The sequence below is a fragment of the Prunus mume genome, linkage group LG1 (genome assembly GCF_029339155.1).
Source record: "Prunus mume cultivar Tortuosa linkage group LG1, ASM2933915v1, whole genome shotgun sequence".
In the NCBI taxonomy this organism is placed as follows: domain Eukaryota; kingdom Viridiplantae; phylum Streptophyta; class Magnoliopsida; order Rosales; family Rosaceae; genus Prunus; species Prunus mume.
The window spans coordinates 10,529,561-10,548,387 of record NC_142698.1 but is presented as its reverse complement, the minus strand read 5'-3'; the positions used below and the strand labels follow the sequence as shown (position 1 = coordinate 10,548,387).

General features: G+C 36.7%; 2 protein-coding genes and 1 long non-coding RNA gene across 3 annotated transcripts; 2 read left to right on the top strand and 1 right to left on the bottom strand.

Moving 5' to 3' along the window:
• Positions 1–233: 233 nt before the first annotated feature.
• LOC148921001 (uncharacterized) lies at positions 234–2,910 on the bottom strand. The gene is made up of 2 exons (XR_016121903.1): positions 2,405–2,910; positions 234–1,104 (listed from the first exon to the last, which is right to left on the bottom strand). It is a non-coding gene; the product is annotated as an uncharacterized LOC148921001 (long non-coding RNA).
• Positions 2,911–7,535: 4,625 nt separating this feature from the next.
• On the top strand, positions 7,536–12,262 carry LOC103335298 (putative mannitol dehydrogenase). The gene is made up of 5 exons (XM_008238312.3): positions 7,536–7,722; positions 10,569–10,682; positions 10,752–11,265; positions 11,433–11,586; positions 11,815–12,262. Exons 1-5 carry the CDS (start codon positions 7,625–7,627, stop codon positions 12,018–12,020), a joined length of 1,086 nt encoding a protein of 361 aa, XP_008236534.2. The 5' UTR covers positions 7,536–7,624; the 3' UTR covers positions 12,021–12,262.
• A 3,857-nt stretch (positions 12,263–16,119) lies between these two features.
• Positions 16,120–18,605, top strand: LOC103335288 (putative mannitol dehydrogenase). Its single transcript, XM_008238302.3, has 5 exons — positions 16,120–16,295; positions 17,016–17,129; positions 17,224–17,737; positions 17,915–18,068; positions 18,243–18,605. The coding sequence occupies exons 1-5, from the start codon at positions 16,198–16,200 to the stop codon at positions 18,446–18,448; spliced, it is 1,086 nt and encodes a 361-aa protein (XP_008236524.1). The 5' UTR covers positions 16,120–16,197; the 3' UTR covers positions 18,449–18,605.
• Positions 18,606–18,827: the final 222 nt, after the last annotated feature.

Genomic DNA, 18,827 nt, shown 5'->3' with positions numbered 1-18,827 from the left:
TGCTAAAAGAATATCGTATCTTCTATTTCACGTTACCATCTCCTTCATCACCATTGTTGATCTCATTATTTATGCAACCAGCTGACCCATCATTGCAATTATCCCCATGTTTTTCTGCGCAGACTTTGGCACCATCATTATTTTCAGGCATACTTAAGAATTGGTCTTTCCTGAAGATGGATACTTCGGCAACCAATACTTGCAAGAACTTTTCATGGCCATACGACAACTCCTGAAAAATCACAAGCTTTATTCATGCAATTGCACTACAGCAAAATTTAAAGCTTTTCAGACAAAACATCTTGCGAAAGGCTTATGGGGGCTTAAGAGAATCCATCATAGCAAAGAGCACATGCAAAAATGACTTGGGGGCTTCATGCCAAGCAAAAGAAAGAGACAAGAATCCTGAAGCTGTTGTAAATTTCAGTTTTCCTCTTGGAGGAAAGCAAACTGTTTGTTACTTATCTGGAGGAAAACAAGCTGTATGAATCTCTTCCAGCAACTCGCTTAGCCTATTCCTTCTCATCTTCAGTCTACTTCTTCCAAAGATCTTCTTTGAAGCAAGTTGCAAAAAAATATATATATATATATATATATATTTACAAGCAGGCCTCTACTTTGTTTTTCGACCCTGAGTAAGCCAAAGAGAATATAACCCAACTCTGCAACCAATTGCTGACCTCAACAAGCTGACTTGAGGGCTTCATGCCAAGCAAATTCAAGGAAGTACACCATGCCATCCAAACAAGCAAACTCATCTACCTTTTTTTGCCACACAGTATAAATCATCTCTTTGATTACAACAAGCCTAGATAATCTTGCATTATGGTGAGAAACAGTTTTCTATTTCCCCTTTTTGAAACAAGCCAAGTTACATTCTTCTAGCACCTACTCCATAAGCAAAGAATTTTATCACCTACCCTATTTCAAACATCCTTCCAGTACATGCCTAATTTCAAACATTCTGCCAGTTTCAAATCTTCCAAAAGCCTTCATATCGCAAGTCAAGGTGCAAGCAACCAAAACTCACCTTCATGCTACCAAATTCCTTGCAAATTAGTAAGAAGATGGCATTTCTCATGCTGTGGAATCTCTCAATCAAGCCTGAAAAAGAAATAAGGAGTACGCTGGTCGATCAAAGTGCCGGAAGGGAACTAGTAAACAAAAAGGGGGTGCCGGAAGTAGAATTGCTATTAAAGCATAATGTTTTCCAAAGACAAGTTGCAAGAGACCAAGACTCACTTTCATGCTATCAAATTAGACTTCTCATGCTTTATCATGCTTTCGAGCTTTTAAAACAAGAGAATATGTTAGCCAAAATCAGACGCCGGAAAGGTACTCATACACAAACGGATGTGCCGGAAGCATAATTTTCTCAAAGTGCAAGCAAACTCATCTATTAAGCATTTGACAAAATTCACAAGGTGTGATACCAATTCACATGCCAAGAAATTTCATTTCATTCAAGCATTTCAAGCAATTCAGTCTGAAAGCAAATTGAAGAATTCATGCTCTTACAACAATACCAATCCACTTCATGCTCTCACGACAATATTGCTCAAGAACATGCTTTAGCAATACTCAGATCGGCACTCAATGCCAACAGAAAAGACATGCTAAATTCCCAAGCAAAAGCAACATGCCAAGCAAAACTTATACACAAGCTTTCCAACCATCCTAGCTAGAATATCCCACCTTTAGAAAATCACTATAAATCAAGCTTACAACCAACAAATCCCAGACTTTCCAGATTAGAACTAGACATATCAAGCTTCATTTTCCCAAAATTTCGTTGCATTTCGAGCTAGGGAAGCATGTCAAACAGATTTCTAAAACAGCCCATGCAGCAGAAACTGTACAGCTCCAGCACCTTAACCCTTACTTTGAAATTCCACCGAAAATTCATTTTTTCTTCAAGTGATGCAAGACCAATTCCAACATAACCATTGAGAAGTCCATTTTTATGTCTCAAAAGCTCCAACTCAGATTCGAAAAGAAACATTTCAAAAGTTCAAAAAACAGCCAGCAAGCTACTTTGAGATATTTTGACAAGCACTTGGCATGCATACCCAAGTGAGCTTGTATAACTCTTGTTTATCACCAAGCTAGAATCCTAAATCAAAAGCTCAACCTTAGAATTCGATTTCTAGTTCACAAATTCTGGAAATACAGAGGAACTCAAGCATTCAAGCATAGAAGACAAGCATGCAACAAAGGCATCAACATCAACTCATGAACATGCTTTAGAAAAATGGAGGTAGAGAGCACTAGAATGGGTGGATGATCCTCAATTTTGGATATGTTATAGACAACATAATTTCAAGCAAATTTTGTGAAGCAAGCGCAATCATACGAGTATCATAAGTTAAAGACACATGCAGAAGAAAAATCTGCAAAAACTCACCAGCCATGGATGAATTCAGAAGTTGCAAACCAGCTTTGAGGTATTAGAAAAATTCAAAAAATTCTGCAAATTTTACTGGCTATAGTACTCGAGCAGATGAACAACTTTGATCAAGGAAGTTTTCTGATCCGAGCTTCCGAAATATGACTTATGTACTGATGCACAATACCCACGGGTTTGGGTCTTGAAGAAGAAGAAAGAAGAGAATGAGAGAAAATCATAAAATAAAGCATGCCATGCCAAATGAAAGGAAAAGAGGGTAGACACTTGCAAATAATAAAAAATTCAAAGGGAAGGGGCAACAAAATTTTGGGGGCCAAGCCAGCAAGGAGACAACGTGCCCAGCTCTCTTATGCTCTCTCAAACTCGTATCTCTTCTTCCACCCATCAATACAAGCATTTGTGAATCAATCCACGCAAACCATGCAACTCAAGCATTTCACTTAGATGCAATCATTTCAAGCAAACCAAACCAAATATCACAATATCAAGCTTTTCAAGCAATACAGTCATCATAAAATGGCAATGTTAGAACTTGGCAGTTCTAGTTCTGGAAGCACATAGAAGAAGTCATGCTATCATTGTCCTCATTGCAACAAAGGGGTATCGTTTTTCCAAAACACCAATATTCATGCTACCGGAAGAGTGAACCCTCATGCCAGATCAAGCTATATCTTGATTCAACTCAACCATTAGATTATCCAAGTCCAAGCTAATCATGCCAAGCCAAGTCACATTTTTTCCAGCACCTATTCCATGCCAAACAAAACCGTTTCCAGCACCTATCCTATTCCAAATATCCTTCCAAAGACTTGTTATATTCCAAATATCCTTCCAGACATGCCCTATTTCAAGCATTCTTCCAATATTTAGCCATCATGTCGCACGATATCACCTTCATTGAAGTTTTGTCTATTAATTCCTTAAAGCCATAACATGTTTAACACTAACCTGAAGTCGACATGGTGCTGGCGCAGATTGATGATCTTTGGAATAGATTGGCGTGCAAGGTAAACAAAGTAGTCATTTGACAAGGCTGGCCTTTTAGGTCTCTGTGATCTCGAGCTGTAAATCTGGAGCGATTCGCTGATCTGTCTCGCATTTCTTCCGATTCTGGCTGATCTGGAGCGATTCTGATCATCGCATTTCTTCCAGATTCCTGGCTGATCTGGAGCCGCTTCGCTGGTTTTCTTCAAGGCATCAAAAGATTGGATGATGCTGGAATAGATTGGCAGTGCAAGGTATAGAAGTTCTTCTCTTGAGAATCCGATCCTTACAGCTATAACTCGATGGGTGAATTTGCTAGCCGTGTTGTGTTATTCGGATCTAGGAGAGCCTTCTATTTATATGCATCTCTCTAAGTGTCTTGCCCATCAAGAAACACTTAGAGATATCCTTCATGCTATAGGATTAATCCATTCCAATCCTTGTAGAACTAGGAACCCTTAAGCCTTCATTATCCTTATTGAACACTGTTTGAGGCTTGCCTAATCGAGATAGGTTTTGAGTTCCTAATAAACAATAAGTCTTTGTAATCCTAAGTTGATTAGAAGATCACTTTAGTAGGTTTAATGTAATAAACCTTCTTACATTGTCCTCTAAATTCAAAGTGTTCGGAGGCTGGTACTGTAAAGTCAAACACAATGGTGAATCCAAGCTTATTGCATCCGCAACTCTAAGATTGGATCCCCACTATCCACTAGCACGTCCGGCTACTGTCAAATGACATCCACCATGCTAAATGTCCCAAAAGCCATATTAAACCATGCTACCTTAGCCAAAACCAAGCATCCAAGCATGCAAGCCAAAATCAAACATACACGCCAATACCAAGTATCAAGCCAAAATCAAGCATACATACCAATGCTAAGCATCAAGCCAAATACCAAATATACAAGTCAAAGCAAATCATGCAAGCCAAAATCAAGCATACATAACTAATATTAGATACACAAGTCAATGCAACTCTTGCAAACCACAATCATGCAAAATCAAGCCTCTCTAGTCACTCAAGCAAATAAATCATGCGAGCTAAGTAGTTATCTTGAGCTAATCCACCAAGCATTTTCTTCTATATCATGCCACAAAATAAGGTCAACTCTTGGTAACTCTAGTAAGTGACCTTCAAAATTACAGTGTCTAGGAAAGTTCTTCAAGGCAACACCCTCGGTGTTTAAGAATGATTGGGTTTTAAGTGGGACCATTGTGACCCCTCCAACCTTCCCGGAAAAGACCTGGCTGTAATTTCAGAGACTCTTAACTTGTTATCCTTGAGTTGCTCATAAACCCATGCCATGCCATGCCACGGTAATTTATTTTGGGCTGAAAATTGATTATTCGGACCATTTCAATACACATTCATGGCCCCAATAATCAAGGGGGCTAATGTTGAGGCCCAAAATATTCACGGTTCGGCCCAAATAAATTCTCGGCCCAATGTGATGCTTTACCAAGAAGAAACCCGATTTGGGCATGCGAAAGTTCATCATATGCGCTTGCACACATGCCACGCCAAACGACACGCCACGCTAAGCAAGGAATTATCATTCCGCACCTAATCACGCCACAAGCTTAAGTGGGCCCCAAGCCACTCAAATACCCGGGGCTTGCTTGAGTGGGTTGTGGCATGGATGGTGATAAATCAACATGAGACCCATTGATGGACCGAGAAATGGAAAGTCTCGGGTTGCTTGGGAGCCTCGAGACTCAAGCCCGTTTCTTAGGCCCAAACATGTGGGTAAGCACAAGAAAGAAAAGTAGCCCAATACCCAAGCAAAACAACCCAACCAAAATAAAGTCCAAACTAAGAAGCCCAATGTTTAGTAAAAGCCCTTTTGCTTAGGAAATCACCTTGGCCCATATAAAAATCCTAAAATAGCCCACAAAAACCTCACTTTTGGAGAAAGCAGAGGACACGTGAAGAGCAGATGGCAGACTCCTTAAGCAAAGTCTTGGAAACCGGTCTCAAGCCGAGACATCCAAAGAACCGATGAATACCATCCCGCATGTCTTTGTCGGAAGCATCCTTGACTAAAGATGTATTTTCACCTCTTTCCTTCACGATTCAGCCAAGGAAGAGGAAAGAAAAGAAGAAAAACAGCAAACCAAGAGTGGAATCTCCCATTGCACATCGCGGGAAATGAGGATGTTGAGCCCCAAATCCCCAATTCATGAAAATAGATGAACAATCTTTGCCAAGAAAGGGAAGTCGAGAAGGGGAGGAGAAAGGAAGAAAAGCTTAGCCAAAGTAAGTAGAAGCCATTAGGGTTTCTTGAAAATTGGTGATTTCCGGCAGCTATAAATTGAGCCTTCCCCTACCCAACAAAAACAACTCACAACCTGCAGAGAGCAAGCTTTTCTCTCTATCTTGCAAAACTCAGACTCGTGCACTGCTTCATCTTCTTCTCCAATTTGTTTTTCTGGCAGCTGCCAAGAACTCGCCTTTCTTTTTCCTCTTTCCTAGTCGAATTCCTCACAAAACACCTCATTCCTTACTTAAACACTTTCTTTTCTCATAAACCAAGCCTAATTTCTCTCTTAGTGCTAAACCCATGTTGATTTTGCTCCCATGCCACATGCCACTCATGCTGATGAAAAGACTATCCTATAAGCATGCCAAAACTATCTGCAAGTTACCATTATTCTCGTTGGTGAAGATAACCAAAATACTTCCTAAGGCTCTACGCCTTTTCGAGGTATTTTGGGGCTTAATTTTCGAACTCAGGCTCAAGGGGCAATTTCTTCCATTTTGCCCTTTACGGACAGTCAGTAGTAGCCTTAGGAAGAAAAAGCCTACAATCGCCCTCGAAAATGAATATCGAGTACAGAGAAGTTGGGATAAAATAATCTTCCAGAATATTCTTATCCGAGAATGCCTATGTCTGTCTATATTCGGGCCACGGCTGACTTGTGAACCACGGCGGTGACCTTGGTTTTCTTCATCAAGCAAAGCTACTGCTATGACAACTTGTTGATCTAGTTCTCTCTGCACCCTTTTGCCTTCAGCTTGTTTACGCATTCTTTCTATTGTTTCTCGCTCCTGCCTCTCCAAGACATTGCTCATGTCTGACATTGAGAATGGAGTATGAATTCTAAAATATGAGAAATGAAAATATAGAGAAGATCCTGATGTGAAATGTATGAAGCTGAGTCTCTGGTTTTATAGAAAAATTTAGGCAGATAGAGATAACACTTGACTCGATTTTAGATAGTTAAAATCTTATCTGAAATTTGAAATTTGAAATCTATCTAAAATATGAATTTTGAAATTTATTTGAATTTTGAATTTTGAAATTTATTTGAAATTTGAAACTAAAAATCTTATTCGAAAATTTTATCCGATTATGATATATGAATTTTATAATAGATATTGACACATACGAATCCAAAAATCTTATCCGAAAATATTATCAAAATTAATTATTTAGGTAAAAAAAAATAAAAAAATGAATAGTATTTGCCCTTATTATAACAAAGAACGAATGGGTGAAAGTGCTCTAACATACGTGGATTATTGGCAGACCTACCATGTTATTAATGTGGCAGCCCACCCTTCAAAAAAAAAACAACCATCATATATAAACAGTATATGACACTTCTTTACCATGCCTGGCCCCAACCGCCCAGTAAATAAATAAATAAAGCATTCAAGCTTCACTGACGTAGCAATCTCACATGGGAGCACTTCTGCCTAAGCTTTGGGTTCCAAAATCAGTGGATAGCCAGTAGTGGTGGCTCCGCCGGTCTCCAGGTCAAGGGTCAACAAAAAATTTATATATTAACTATTTTTATCTTTCAAAAAAGTTTGAATTTTCTTTTTATCACATCAGATCTGACGAATCACACAGAAGGGTACAGAAAATCAGTGGAGCCGCCAGCCAAAAGCACGAGTTCAAATTAGAAGCAATGACACTTGGCCAAAATAGAACAAACTTCTGTTTCTCGAAGTTCAAATAAATTTGGAGTCTTCCAATCGTGTAGAAGAGCCGCGTGTTTTTCTAAACGAGTGAATTTCATGAGTCATAAATGGTGGCTTTTTTATTTTCCACACGAGTAAGCAAAACCATTTTTGTAACGTTTTACTTGAGATGCCCATGCCATCCACCACTGGCTATAAAAACCACAAACTCACTACAACTCTAGCACTTCTCGAAGTTCATTACCTTCTGGTTAGATATCTTTAGTTGGTATTTGTCCTATCAAAGATATATAAGAGAGAAAATGGCGGTCTCTCCAGAACAAGAACACCCCACCAAGGCCTTCGGATGGGCTGCCAGAGATTCATCTGGGGTTCTCTCTCCCTTCAGATTCTCTAGAAGGTTAGTCATTATTTATTCCATCTTCTACATCTCCACGCAATTTTTGTTCAATTTATTTATCGTTTTCTTTTCATCAATCTAGAATTTGTGTGCATTTCGTTCTTAGGAAATACGATGAAATTCAAGTGAAAAAATGGTAGTTAGATTTTCATCAATCTAACCCAACTTTAAGATTCCAATCTAATTTCTATAATATTTATAAATAAATAAAGTTGTTCCGATATAGATCCTTACAACTACCATATTCTAGTCATGTATCCACCTACTTTGAGATAGATTTATCCTAGTATTATTAACTAAATTACATTATGTGTCACCTACCTTCATATATATAGATCCTCACAACTACCATATTCTAGTCATGTATCCACCTACTTTGAGGTAGATTTATCCTAGTATTATTAACTAAATTACATTATATGCCACCTACCTTCATATTTTATTTATAATTTATTTTCAATCATGTCATTAACTTCCTTAATTATAATCAGCCTCTCTGCACCTGCTTCCAGGCCTGCTAGAGGTTTTTTAAAATTAAAAAAGATAATAGGTAGTTGTGTTCCATAAAAATATCATCCATTATCTAATTTTTTCTTTTCATTTTAAAAAGTGTGAATTTACCATAGTATCCTTATTTAATTAATATTTTCAATTCTTAATGTTAGCATTAACCAAGAGAATATTTTTGTATTTTGAATGTTTTACCATTCTCTGCATTCTCCTTCATATATATAGATTAATACTCCTTGTTAATAGTATATCAATCACCCCATTTATTTCGGTTGGCATAAAACTTCCCAGTCATGGTGATACCACTGTCAGCAAACCGCGTAAGTGTCCCAAGCCAATAAAATGTCAACAGCTGGCAACTAATTTTACTTCCATATTTAAATATTAAAAAAATGTTCAGCACCCAGTTTCTCTTCTCTCTCTTCCGCATCCCTCTCTCTCATCCATTAATCTCTCTTTCTCCACTTTAGTCACTCCTCCTCCATCATCATCCACACACCCCTGCATTCCCATTTTTCTCTTCATTCAGTAATCCTTCGTTACGCACACTCGGTATTGATCTCTGCTTTTTAATTTTAGTGAGGTATATTTATTGGAGAAATCTGGAAAATTTGTAAATGGTGGAGTTGAGAAATTTTGGGTTGGCTACGGTTTTGTGGGGGAGCAATATACTTTTGGGGAATCTCTTCCTCTTTTTTTCTTCAAATTTTATAATCTATTGGGCAGTTTTGGAAAATTTGGAATGGAAAAAACAGAGAGAAATCAATATATGATGTGTGGGTGTTGAAGAAGTGATTGAAGAGGAAGCAAAGGGTTTAAGTTGCTAGATTAACCCTTGAACCAGATGCGTAGGCTACAATCCCCTGGAGGTGGAGGCGAAGACATCGATATGGCGAGGGATCAAGACGATGGAAGAGTGCCAATTTGGGCTTTATTATTGTTTCAACTTCTGAAAGGATTGGGAGGGGTTTGAACTTTGATCCGTGGGTTTTTCTCATTGGGTGGTTAGAAAGCCATAGGAAGAAGATGAAGAGTAACATTAAAAACAAAGTTTTCTTTTCAAATCTCTCTGTTAAGTATGGGACAGGTGGCGAAATATTAAGAAAGAAATAGGAAGGCACAGGAAAATTGACTCGAAGTTTTTCTCCCTCCACACATTGCCAATCCCTAAAATTTCAACCAAAAAAAATTCCTAAATTACAAATCCAATACATACTGTACCTATAAAAAAAGTATAAATATGTATATAATATACCTTATTTACAACAAAAAAAGATTCTGTACTTCGTAATTGAAATCTCTGTAATTTTTTTTTTATAAATTAAAAATAGGTACATTATTACAACATCAAAAAAAGGTTTTTTGGGTCGTAAAATAGGTACGTTGTGTAATTCAAATATTTGCACATTTTTTTATAAATTAAAAATAAGTACATTCTTTATTTTAAAAAATAGGTATGTTATTTACAGGTACACAAAATAGTACATTTACAAAAGATATATAAAACATAGGTACGAAAATAGGTATATAATTCATAAAAAAAAAAGGGTGGAAAAAATAGGTACAAATAATATGTCATCAGTTTATGCTAAAACGTGATAGGTATATTAAATGTTTCTTCATAAATTCAATAGGCCTAAAACATGAATTTTTTAGATTCTAAATTTGATTAAAAAGGAGAAAAAACTTAACCTAAAAATTTCTAAATTTAAGCCAATTTAAAACACCATTTGAAATTGAATATTATAATGACATTGAATTGTAGCAAATATGTTCAAAGTATATTTAGCACAATCAATGGAGAAAACAACAATTGCAAATACGTAAGGGGTATTTTGGGAATCAGAAAATTATAATAAATGAGATCTTGAGCTTGATAAGGCAACTTGATGATATGAATCCTAGTCCCTAGGTTTTTACTTATTAAAAATGGATTTTATTAATAAGAACAAAAAGTAATGAGTTGCAGTTAAGGAAATTTTAATTTGGAGAGGGTAAACCAAATTTACTATAGAAAAAGCAAAATGAGAGAGAAATTTTTTAAAAGAAGCCAAAATGGACAAAATTGCCCTTATTTATTTTTGGATTTCCTAAGGAATCCTTTACATTTGTATGTCTTTGATTTGAAAGTTGAGAGATTTTTTCGTTTTTTTTGAAAAAGCTTTGGCTTTTTCCAAAAGTGAAATTTTTTTTATGGCTAAAACCTAAATTTACTTAGAATTAAATGAATATGTAGGACCAACTAAAGTTGCCGCTTCTTCAACAAACGACAAATGCGAATGCGAATGCGACCTACTCAATTTATATCGATTTAATGTGCTATGATTTGGATGCAGGGCAACCGGAAAAAACGACGTGACGTTCAAAGTACTATATTGTGGGATATGTCATACAGACCTAAGCATGCTCAAGAATGAATGGGGTATTTCTATGTATCCTCTACTTCCTGGGTACGTATTATGGCACAATTAAATTAGTCATATGCACAAATGTGAACTTAATTAAATTGGGCAATCCAGGCATGAGATTGTTGGTCAGGTGACAGAGGTGGGCAGCGACGTAGAGAAATTCAAAGTTGGAGACAGTGTTGGTGTTGGATATCTTGTCGGATCTTGCCAATCATGTGATAATTGTGGCAACAATGCTGAGAATTACTGCCCCGAAATGATATTCACGAGTGGTGCCAAGTACCATGATGGATCCACAACATATGGAGGTTACTCCAACATGATGGTGGCCGACGAGCACTTCGTAGTTCGTATCCCGGACAACCTGCCACTTGATGGTGCTGCTCCTCTCCTATGTGCTGGGGTTACAACTTATAGTCCCTTGAGATATTATGGACTTGACAAGCCCGGTATGCATGTGGGTGTGGTTGGCGTTGGCGGTCTTGGCCATATGGCCGTAAAGTTTGCAAAGGCTATGGGGGTTAAGGTCACAGTGATCAGCACCTCCCCTAATAAGAAAAAGGAAGCCATTGAAAACCTTGGTGCTGATTCCTTTTTGGTCAGCCGCGACGACGGCCAAATGCAGGTGATTATTTTCTTTGCATAAGGTCCATTAAAATTGACCCCAAAAAGTCCATTAAATAGATGACTTTAAGGGTATCGTCAGTGTGAGGATGTGAAGGAATGTCCCACCTCAACTTCCTTTAGTCAGTTTGATTTTTGTGAAGTGAATGAGTTATGTTGATTGTGTAGGCTGCCATGGGCACAATGGACGGTATCATTGACACAGTTTCTGCTGTCCACCCTCTCTTGCCTTTGCTTGGTTTATTGAAGACAAATGGGAAGCTTGTTTTGGTTGGAGTACCAGCGAAGCCTCTTGAGCTACCTGTTATTCCTTTGGTCAGCGGTAGGAATATGATTCACTAACTTCTAACCTTAACTGGGTTTGGATAGAAAAGAAAATTAGTATAGTCGTTAAATTGAGCGAATACATAAGTACTTGAGAAAGAAATGCCTTTCTTACTAACTGTTGACATTGGTAGCACAATAATTATCTTAATTTTAATCAGCTGTGCGTTATTTGGTATTAATTGATGATCAATATCAACAAAAATATTTTGTTTTGTAATTTCAGGAAGGAAGTTAGTGGCTGGTAGTAATATTGGAGGTCTGAAGGAGACACAAGAGATGATTGATTTTGCAGGTAAACACAACATAACAGCTAACATCGAGCTTATCCCAATTGATTATGTGAACACTGCTATGGAGCGTCTCATCAAAGCAGATGTTAGATACCGTTTCGTCATCGACATTGCAAACACATTGAAGTCAAGCTCTTAAATTCTACACCCAAACACATTCATATCATGGAATAATGGAATAATAAGAATAGAAACTAAATTCGATTTAGTTGTATACTATATGGTGAAAAATATTGTACCTTGTTGTGAGCAAAATGTATTAAGTACATTCTGATGAAGTGAAATTGATAGGTTTTATTCTAAAATTTCAATTTGAGTGAGAGGTTATTGTAACACCCCAACCCAATTTATCCTTTTTTTCAATTTATTTTCATTTGTGAATTTACAATTTGCCCTCAAGGGTAGGGGCACAATGGTCACTTTTTGTTTGGGAAGGATTTTGGGGAATTTAGTGGCACCATTGCATAGAGCTCGACGATACTAGTTCGTAGACACGTGGTGGGCCCAAATTGGAGTTGTAACGAATGAGGAAAGGTCTAAAAACAAAAAGGACGTAATGAGAATTTTCAAATTTGTTACTGTAGCAAACAGTATTGCTACGGTACCGGCCTCTCCAATTTATCTTGTTCTCTTCCTGACACTCCCTCCTCCTCTGTAGATTCGCAACAGTCACTATAGCAAATAGTGACTTGTTCGACTTCCCGGCCACCAATCGACTCCTTTTTTTATAGTTAAAATTTAGCTAAAAACTCACAAAATTTAAACTACCATACTCTCTAGTTTAAGAAGTCATAAATACTATAAATATTTTTTAATTTAAAATAAATGGTCCATATCTAAAAAAATAATAATAATTACCATTAATTAAAACATTAAAATATTCATAAAACAAAGTGGCATTAAATTATAGGTAGCCAATAGGAGTCCTTTCTCTCTCCTCAGATTTAAGAGCTCTTAGAAGTCTCCTAATTTTAAAAGGTGGTTAGAGAGTATGATTAGAGTTGTATTCCTCTCTAAAATTTGTCTAAGTAGGTGCTTTGACAAATTACTAAGATTTTCTCGTGAAATAACCTTCTTTTTTTTTGGAAGTGTTTTTTAAGAAGTATACCAATTGGAATGTAAACCTTGAAATGTGAAACAATGGACAGTCACTAATCCCAAATCTAAGTTGCAATTTTGTATTTCTTGTTTTTGTTCCCACAAGCAATACCTAGAACAATCTGTATAAAATCAAATTTAAACATCTTGATAACAAAGCAATGGAAAGTTCTTGATAATATCATTGGTTTTCTAAGTATTGAAAAGTGAGGAAATACATATTGAAACTTTGGGAATTTGAGTTGAAGAATCTGCTTAACTGGGAAAGAATAGAGAGAAACCCTTACTTGATCGAGCTAGACATGGGATAATTCATCCCAACCCAAATCAAGGAAAGTGAGTCGCCATGACACATAGAGAATTCAAAGACTTTCTTCTCGTTAGTTCCAAATGGCGAATGAGAAATCAAAAGAGAAAACAAGGGGCTTTCTGCTACTTTTGAATCAAAGCTTCTGAGCTATATGATATTCGAATAAAAAATTTAGTTTGCAAGCGGTTGAGAGGCCCAGATACGAACTCGCTTGGTGGTTTTCTCTTCAGGAAGAAGAAGAACAAAAAGTTAGCAAAAACCTTTTCAAAACCTCACATCAAAAGTGACAACTGCCAAATGAGGAATCAATAGGCATTTATACCCAAAAATTCCTAGGTCAGAATAGTATACATGGCAGTTGAGAAAATTTGTGTAATATGACAAAAATGTTTGTTAGGATCCAGCTGGAAACCAATGAATTGGAAATCCTATTGATGCAAAAGATGACTAGTCATAATCTTAAGAATTCTAGTAGATGAAATGCACAAATTACCTTTATCAATTTGATTGATCTTCCATAAGATAGCAGCCAGATAAGAACACTTAGAACAACTATTCTTAATCTAAACTTGAGCTTGGATAATTACAATGTATGTCCTATTACAATATTGTCAAGGAAACCCAAAAGAAAAACTTAAAAATCATAAACTTAATAGGTTCAGATGCAACTCAACTGGGTCTTCATGAGAATGATAGCTAGCTCCTCTAGCTCTTCATCTCCATGGTACCCTTGATCTTTGTACAAATCCTCATTTAAATCATAGTAGCTCAACAAGACTAGTCTTCACAAAGATGGCAGCTCCTCCTTGAGCTCATCAACTCCATGGTACCAGCAGCTCTCCAAGAGATCAACTTCAGTGTGTGATATTTTAGATTCAAAAGAAACTAGACCAATTTCTTCAGACAACACAATCATGAAAAAAATCAATCATGAATGATGTGCAAAGTTACGGTCATATTTTCTCAAAATAGAAGCAGCTTCCAAAATAAAATCTTAAAAACCCATTTCTATACCACTCTCACAAGAAAAGGCAAAGCCACGAAAAAAATTGTTGTCAACAATCCAAAATAAAAGTGTTGATTGTTTTCTACCTCAGCCACCCTTTTGATAAATTTGGGCATATCAAAACAAAAACACATGGCAGCTCATGATAAGAGCAACAATAGGACAAGTGGTTAGATAAAGACCTACATCTGGCAACAAAGGCAAGCTCACGTGAAAAATAAAATGATTTGACCACAACATGTGATAAAAAAACATATCAAGGATGACCAGTCATATGCCCTAGTCATCCAAAAAGAAAACATTTTGTGGCGACAAAACTATAAGGCTTTAATCCAACTCTACATTTGAGGAGGCTTGACTAGTCGACCAAACTAATCAACCATGTACCGAAAAAAACTGAATATTCAAAAACATGATGCTATGAAAAATTTATGAGTTGATCGTGAATTGCTGCTTAGGCGATGTTGAAATCTATCCTCAATGAATGAACCTCTTATCCTAAACTACGTAATTGATATTATAGAAGATCTTTCTGAATTACAAACAATATTACAAATGTTGCGAAGGGAGCCAAAACTTAACTAATCTAGAACCCAACAATCTCCCCCCTTCGGCTTTCTTTGACAAAACCCATTTGTCTCACATACACAACTCACTACGTACCCAAATCTAGAGCAAAAGTTGTCCACTGAAGAAACGTAACAATTCTGCAAAAACACACAACTCCCAAGGCCAAGAGCAAGTGAAAAATATCACAGAATAAGAGTAAGTGTGTCTCCCCCTTTTGTCATGCAAATACAAACTAAAAGGCAACAAATTGAACCAAGAGAGGAAGCATGAATTAAAAAAACCCGTAAAGAATCAAGGCAAGAAAACATGGATTCCAGGTATATAAATTGGCAACACTAGAAGAAAGCACAGTAAGTAACCAAAAGGTCTGCAACAAACACAATCACTTACAAAAGATACACTTCTCCTAAATAGAATCTACCTAAAGAAACAAATAAACTCCCCCTAAATAGCAATTTCCTTAATACCAAGAAAAATCAACTCCCCCTAAATTGCGTGGTTCAACAAGAAGAATTCCAAAACCAAGTCTTTGGATTCGAACTCCCCCTGACTTCAAAATCTAACTAAGTTTCATTAGGAGAATAAGGAACAGTCGATCAAGACAAAGCTTAAGAAGGCAACAATGAAGTATGAAAATGTTAATGCAATTTTGTCCAATAAAAACAACTAGCAATCAATGATTAAAATACTATTAAATAAAGTAGCATTAAATTATAGGGAGTCACGTCTTGAAGTCTTCTTATTTTAGGAGGTGGATATGGAGCATTGTTGGAGTTGTGTTTTTCCAATTCATCCCTAAAATTTTTTGGTTTTTTTAAGGAGATGGTCCCCATCGGCCAGTAAATAAATAAAGCATTCAAGCTTCACTGACGTGGATGATAAGTATTGCATAGCAATCCCACATGGGGGCACTTCTGCCTAAGCTTGGGTTCCTGGTATCCTATCTGAAAATGGCCACTTGAAACAATGACACTTCGGCCAAAATAGAACAAAATTGATCTTATGCTTCTCGAAGTTCAAATAAATTTGGAATACTAATCAAACTTCCCGTCGTGTGGAAGAGCCACGTCTTTATCTAAACGAGTGAATTTCGTGAATCGAAACGTGCAATAAAGGAGAGAGAGTGACAGTCACGCCGTGGCTTTTTGATTAGCCAAACTTAGTCAAACTTTCCACATGAGTAAGCAAAACCATTTTTGTAACCCTTTAACCCATACGCTCCACCACTCGCTATATATAGCACAAACTCACTACAACTCTAGCACTTCTCAAAGTTAATTACCTTCTGGTTACTTGGTATTTGTACTATCAAAGATATATATAAGAGAGAAGATGGCGGTCTGCCCAGAACAAGAACACCCCACCAAGGCCTTCGGATGGGCTGCCAGAGATTCATCTGGTGTTCTCTCTCCCTTCAAATTCTCTAGAAGGTTGGTCATTATTTATTCCATCTTCTAGATATTTCCATGCAATTTTTGTTTAATTTATTTATCGTTTTCTTCTCATCAATCTAGAATTTGTGTGCGTTTGCTTCTTAGGAAATTCGATGAAATTCAAGTGAAAAAATTGGTAGTTAGATTTTCATCCAATCTAACCCAACTTTAAGGGGAAAACAAATTATCCTATCTAAAGATCACAATCTAATTTCTATAATATTTATACTATAACTCTACTATAGGGAAAAAAACGTGCATCTGGTTAATAAGCTAATCCAAGGAAAAAAGCATGAAGGTTCGACATTTACATTCAAAATGTAATTATTCCTTTAATTGTACATGATCAAATCTAATCATTAATGGCATATAAATTCTCATCTTACTCATTTTAGACAATAGGGATAGAATAGGAATAAAAAATTTAAATACAAATCTAGTTAAATACAAAAGTTTAAATCAGCATGTCAAAGATGGAAATGTAATCTATGTGGCAAACTAGTCAAAAGACTTGTATTAACAAACAATATTTTGGGGACTAGACCTAACTATTGGTTGGATTTTTAGACATCTGTCAACTTTTCTGTATTTATAATAAATAAAAAGTGATGTAGAATTAAATCGATATGTTGGACCAACTAAAGTTGCTGCTTCTTCAACATATATAAGCCAATCAGAATGCGAGTGTGACGAACTCAATTTATGATTTGGATGCAGGGCAACAGGAAAAAACGACGTGACGTTCAAAGTATTATATTGTGGGATATGTCATACAGACCTTAGCATGCTCAAGAATGAATGGGGTGTTTCTATGTATCCTCTACTTCCTGGGTACGTACACATACCAATCTACCTAATTGGATTATGCGCACAATTAAATTCATCATATGCATAAATGTGAACTTAATTAAATTGGGCAATCCAGGCACGAGATTGTTGGTCTAGTGACAGAGGTGGGCAGCAATGTAGAGAAATTCAAAGTTGGAGACAATGTTGGTGTTGGATATCTTGTCGGATCTTGCCAATCTTGTGATAGTTGTAGCAACAATGCAGAGAATTACTGCCCCGAAATGATACTCACAGGCGGTGCCAAGTACTATGATGGATCCACAACATATGGAGGTTACTCCAACATCATGGTGGCCGACGAGCACTTCGTAGTTCGTATCCCGGACAACCTGCCACTTGATGGTGCTGCTCCTCTCCTATGTGCTGGGGTTACAACTTACAGCCCCTTGAGATATTTCGGACTTGACAAGCCCGGTATGCATGTGGGTGTGGTTGGCGTAGGCGGTCTAGGCCATGTGGCCGTAAAGTTTGCAAAGGCTATGGGGGTTAAGGTCACAGTGATCAGCACCTCCCCTAATAAGAAAAAGGAAGCCATTGAAAACCTTGGTGCTGATTCCTTTTTGGTCAGCCGCGACAACGGCCAAATGCAGGTGATTATTTTCTTTGCACAAGGGCCATTAAATTTGAGCCCCCAAAAAAAAAAAAACTCCATTAAATAGAAGACTTTAAGGATAACGTCAATGTGAGGATGTGAAGAAATGTCCCACCTCAACTTCCTTTAGTCAGTTTGACTTTTGTGAAATGAATGAGTTATGTTGATTGTGCAGGCTGCTATGGGCACCATGGATGGTATCATTGACACAGTTTCTGCTGCCCACCCCCTCTTGCCTTTGCTTGGTTTATTGAAGACTAATGGGAAGCTTGTTTTGGTTGGAGTACCAGCGAAGCCTCTTGAGCTACCTGTTTTTCCTTTGATTAGTGGTAGGAATATGATTCACTAACTTCTAACCTTAACTGGGTTTGGATAGAAAAGATAATTAGTATTGTCAACAAAAATTATCTTAATTTATTTCTGATTCTTTTTAATCAGCTGTGCGTTATTTGGTATTAATAGATGATCAATATCAACAAAAATATTTTGTTTTGTAATTTCAGGAAGGAAGATAGTAGCTGGTAGTACTGTTGGAGGTCTGAAGGAGACACAAGAGATGATTGATTTTGCAGGTAAACACAATATAACAGCTAACGTCGAGGTTATCCCAATTGATTATGTGAACACTGCCATGGAGCGTCTCGTCAAAGCAGATGTTAGATACCGTTTCGTCATCGACATTGCAAACACAATGAAGTCAAGCTCTTAAATTTTGCACCCAAACATACTCATATCATGGAATAATAAGATTAGAAACTAAATTTTATTTAGTTGTACACTATATGGTGAAAATTGTACCTTGTTTATGAGCACAATGTATTAAGCTACATTCTGATTAAGTGAAATTGATATGTTTTATTCTAAAATTTTAATTTGTGTGTGAGGTTATGGTCTTTTCTTATTTATAATCTTTCTATGCATGAAGTTAGGGTGTTTCAACGGAAAAATTAGGTTTCATTCAATGTCTCTTTCTTTTAATTCGTTTCAAAATTGGTCAAATATGGTTTAAACAGTTTGGTTCTCTGTTTGAAAATACAAAATTGGTGATTTCATTTAATCAAACCGCCCTTTTTTTTTAATTTGTTTTT

What these genes read in the sequence shown, in the direction of transcription:
- LOC103335298 (XM_008238312.3), top strand. Translation starts at nt 7,625, where the DNA reads ATGGCGGTCTCTCCAGAACAAGAACACCCCACCAAGGCCTTCGGATGG. An exon ending in CCCTTCAGATTCTCTAGAAG is followed by an intron (nt 7,723 to 10,568) that starts GTTAGTCATTAT and finishes ATTTGGATGCAG; the next exon opens with GGCAACCGGAAAAAACGACG. An exon ending in TGTTATTCCTTTGGTCAGCG is followed by an intron (nt 11,587 to 11,814) that starts GTAGGAATATGA and finishes TTGTAATTTCAG; the next exon opens with GAAGGAAGTTAGTGGCTGGT.
- LOC103335288 (XM_008238302.3), top strand. Translation starts at nt 16,198, where the DNA reads ATGGCGGTCTGCCCAGAACAAGAACACCCCACCAAGGCCTTCGGATGG. An exon ending in CCCTTCAAATTCTCTAGAAG is followed by an intron (nt 16,296 to 17,015) that starts GTTGGTCATTAT and finishes ATTTGGATGCAG; the next exon opens with GGCAACAGGAAAAAACGACG. An exon ending in ATGTATCCTCTACTTCCTGG is followed by an intron (nt 17,130 to 17,223) that starts GTACGTACACAT and finishes TGGGCAATCCAG; the next exon opens with GCACGAGATTGTTGGTCTAG.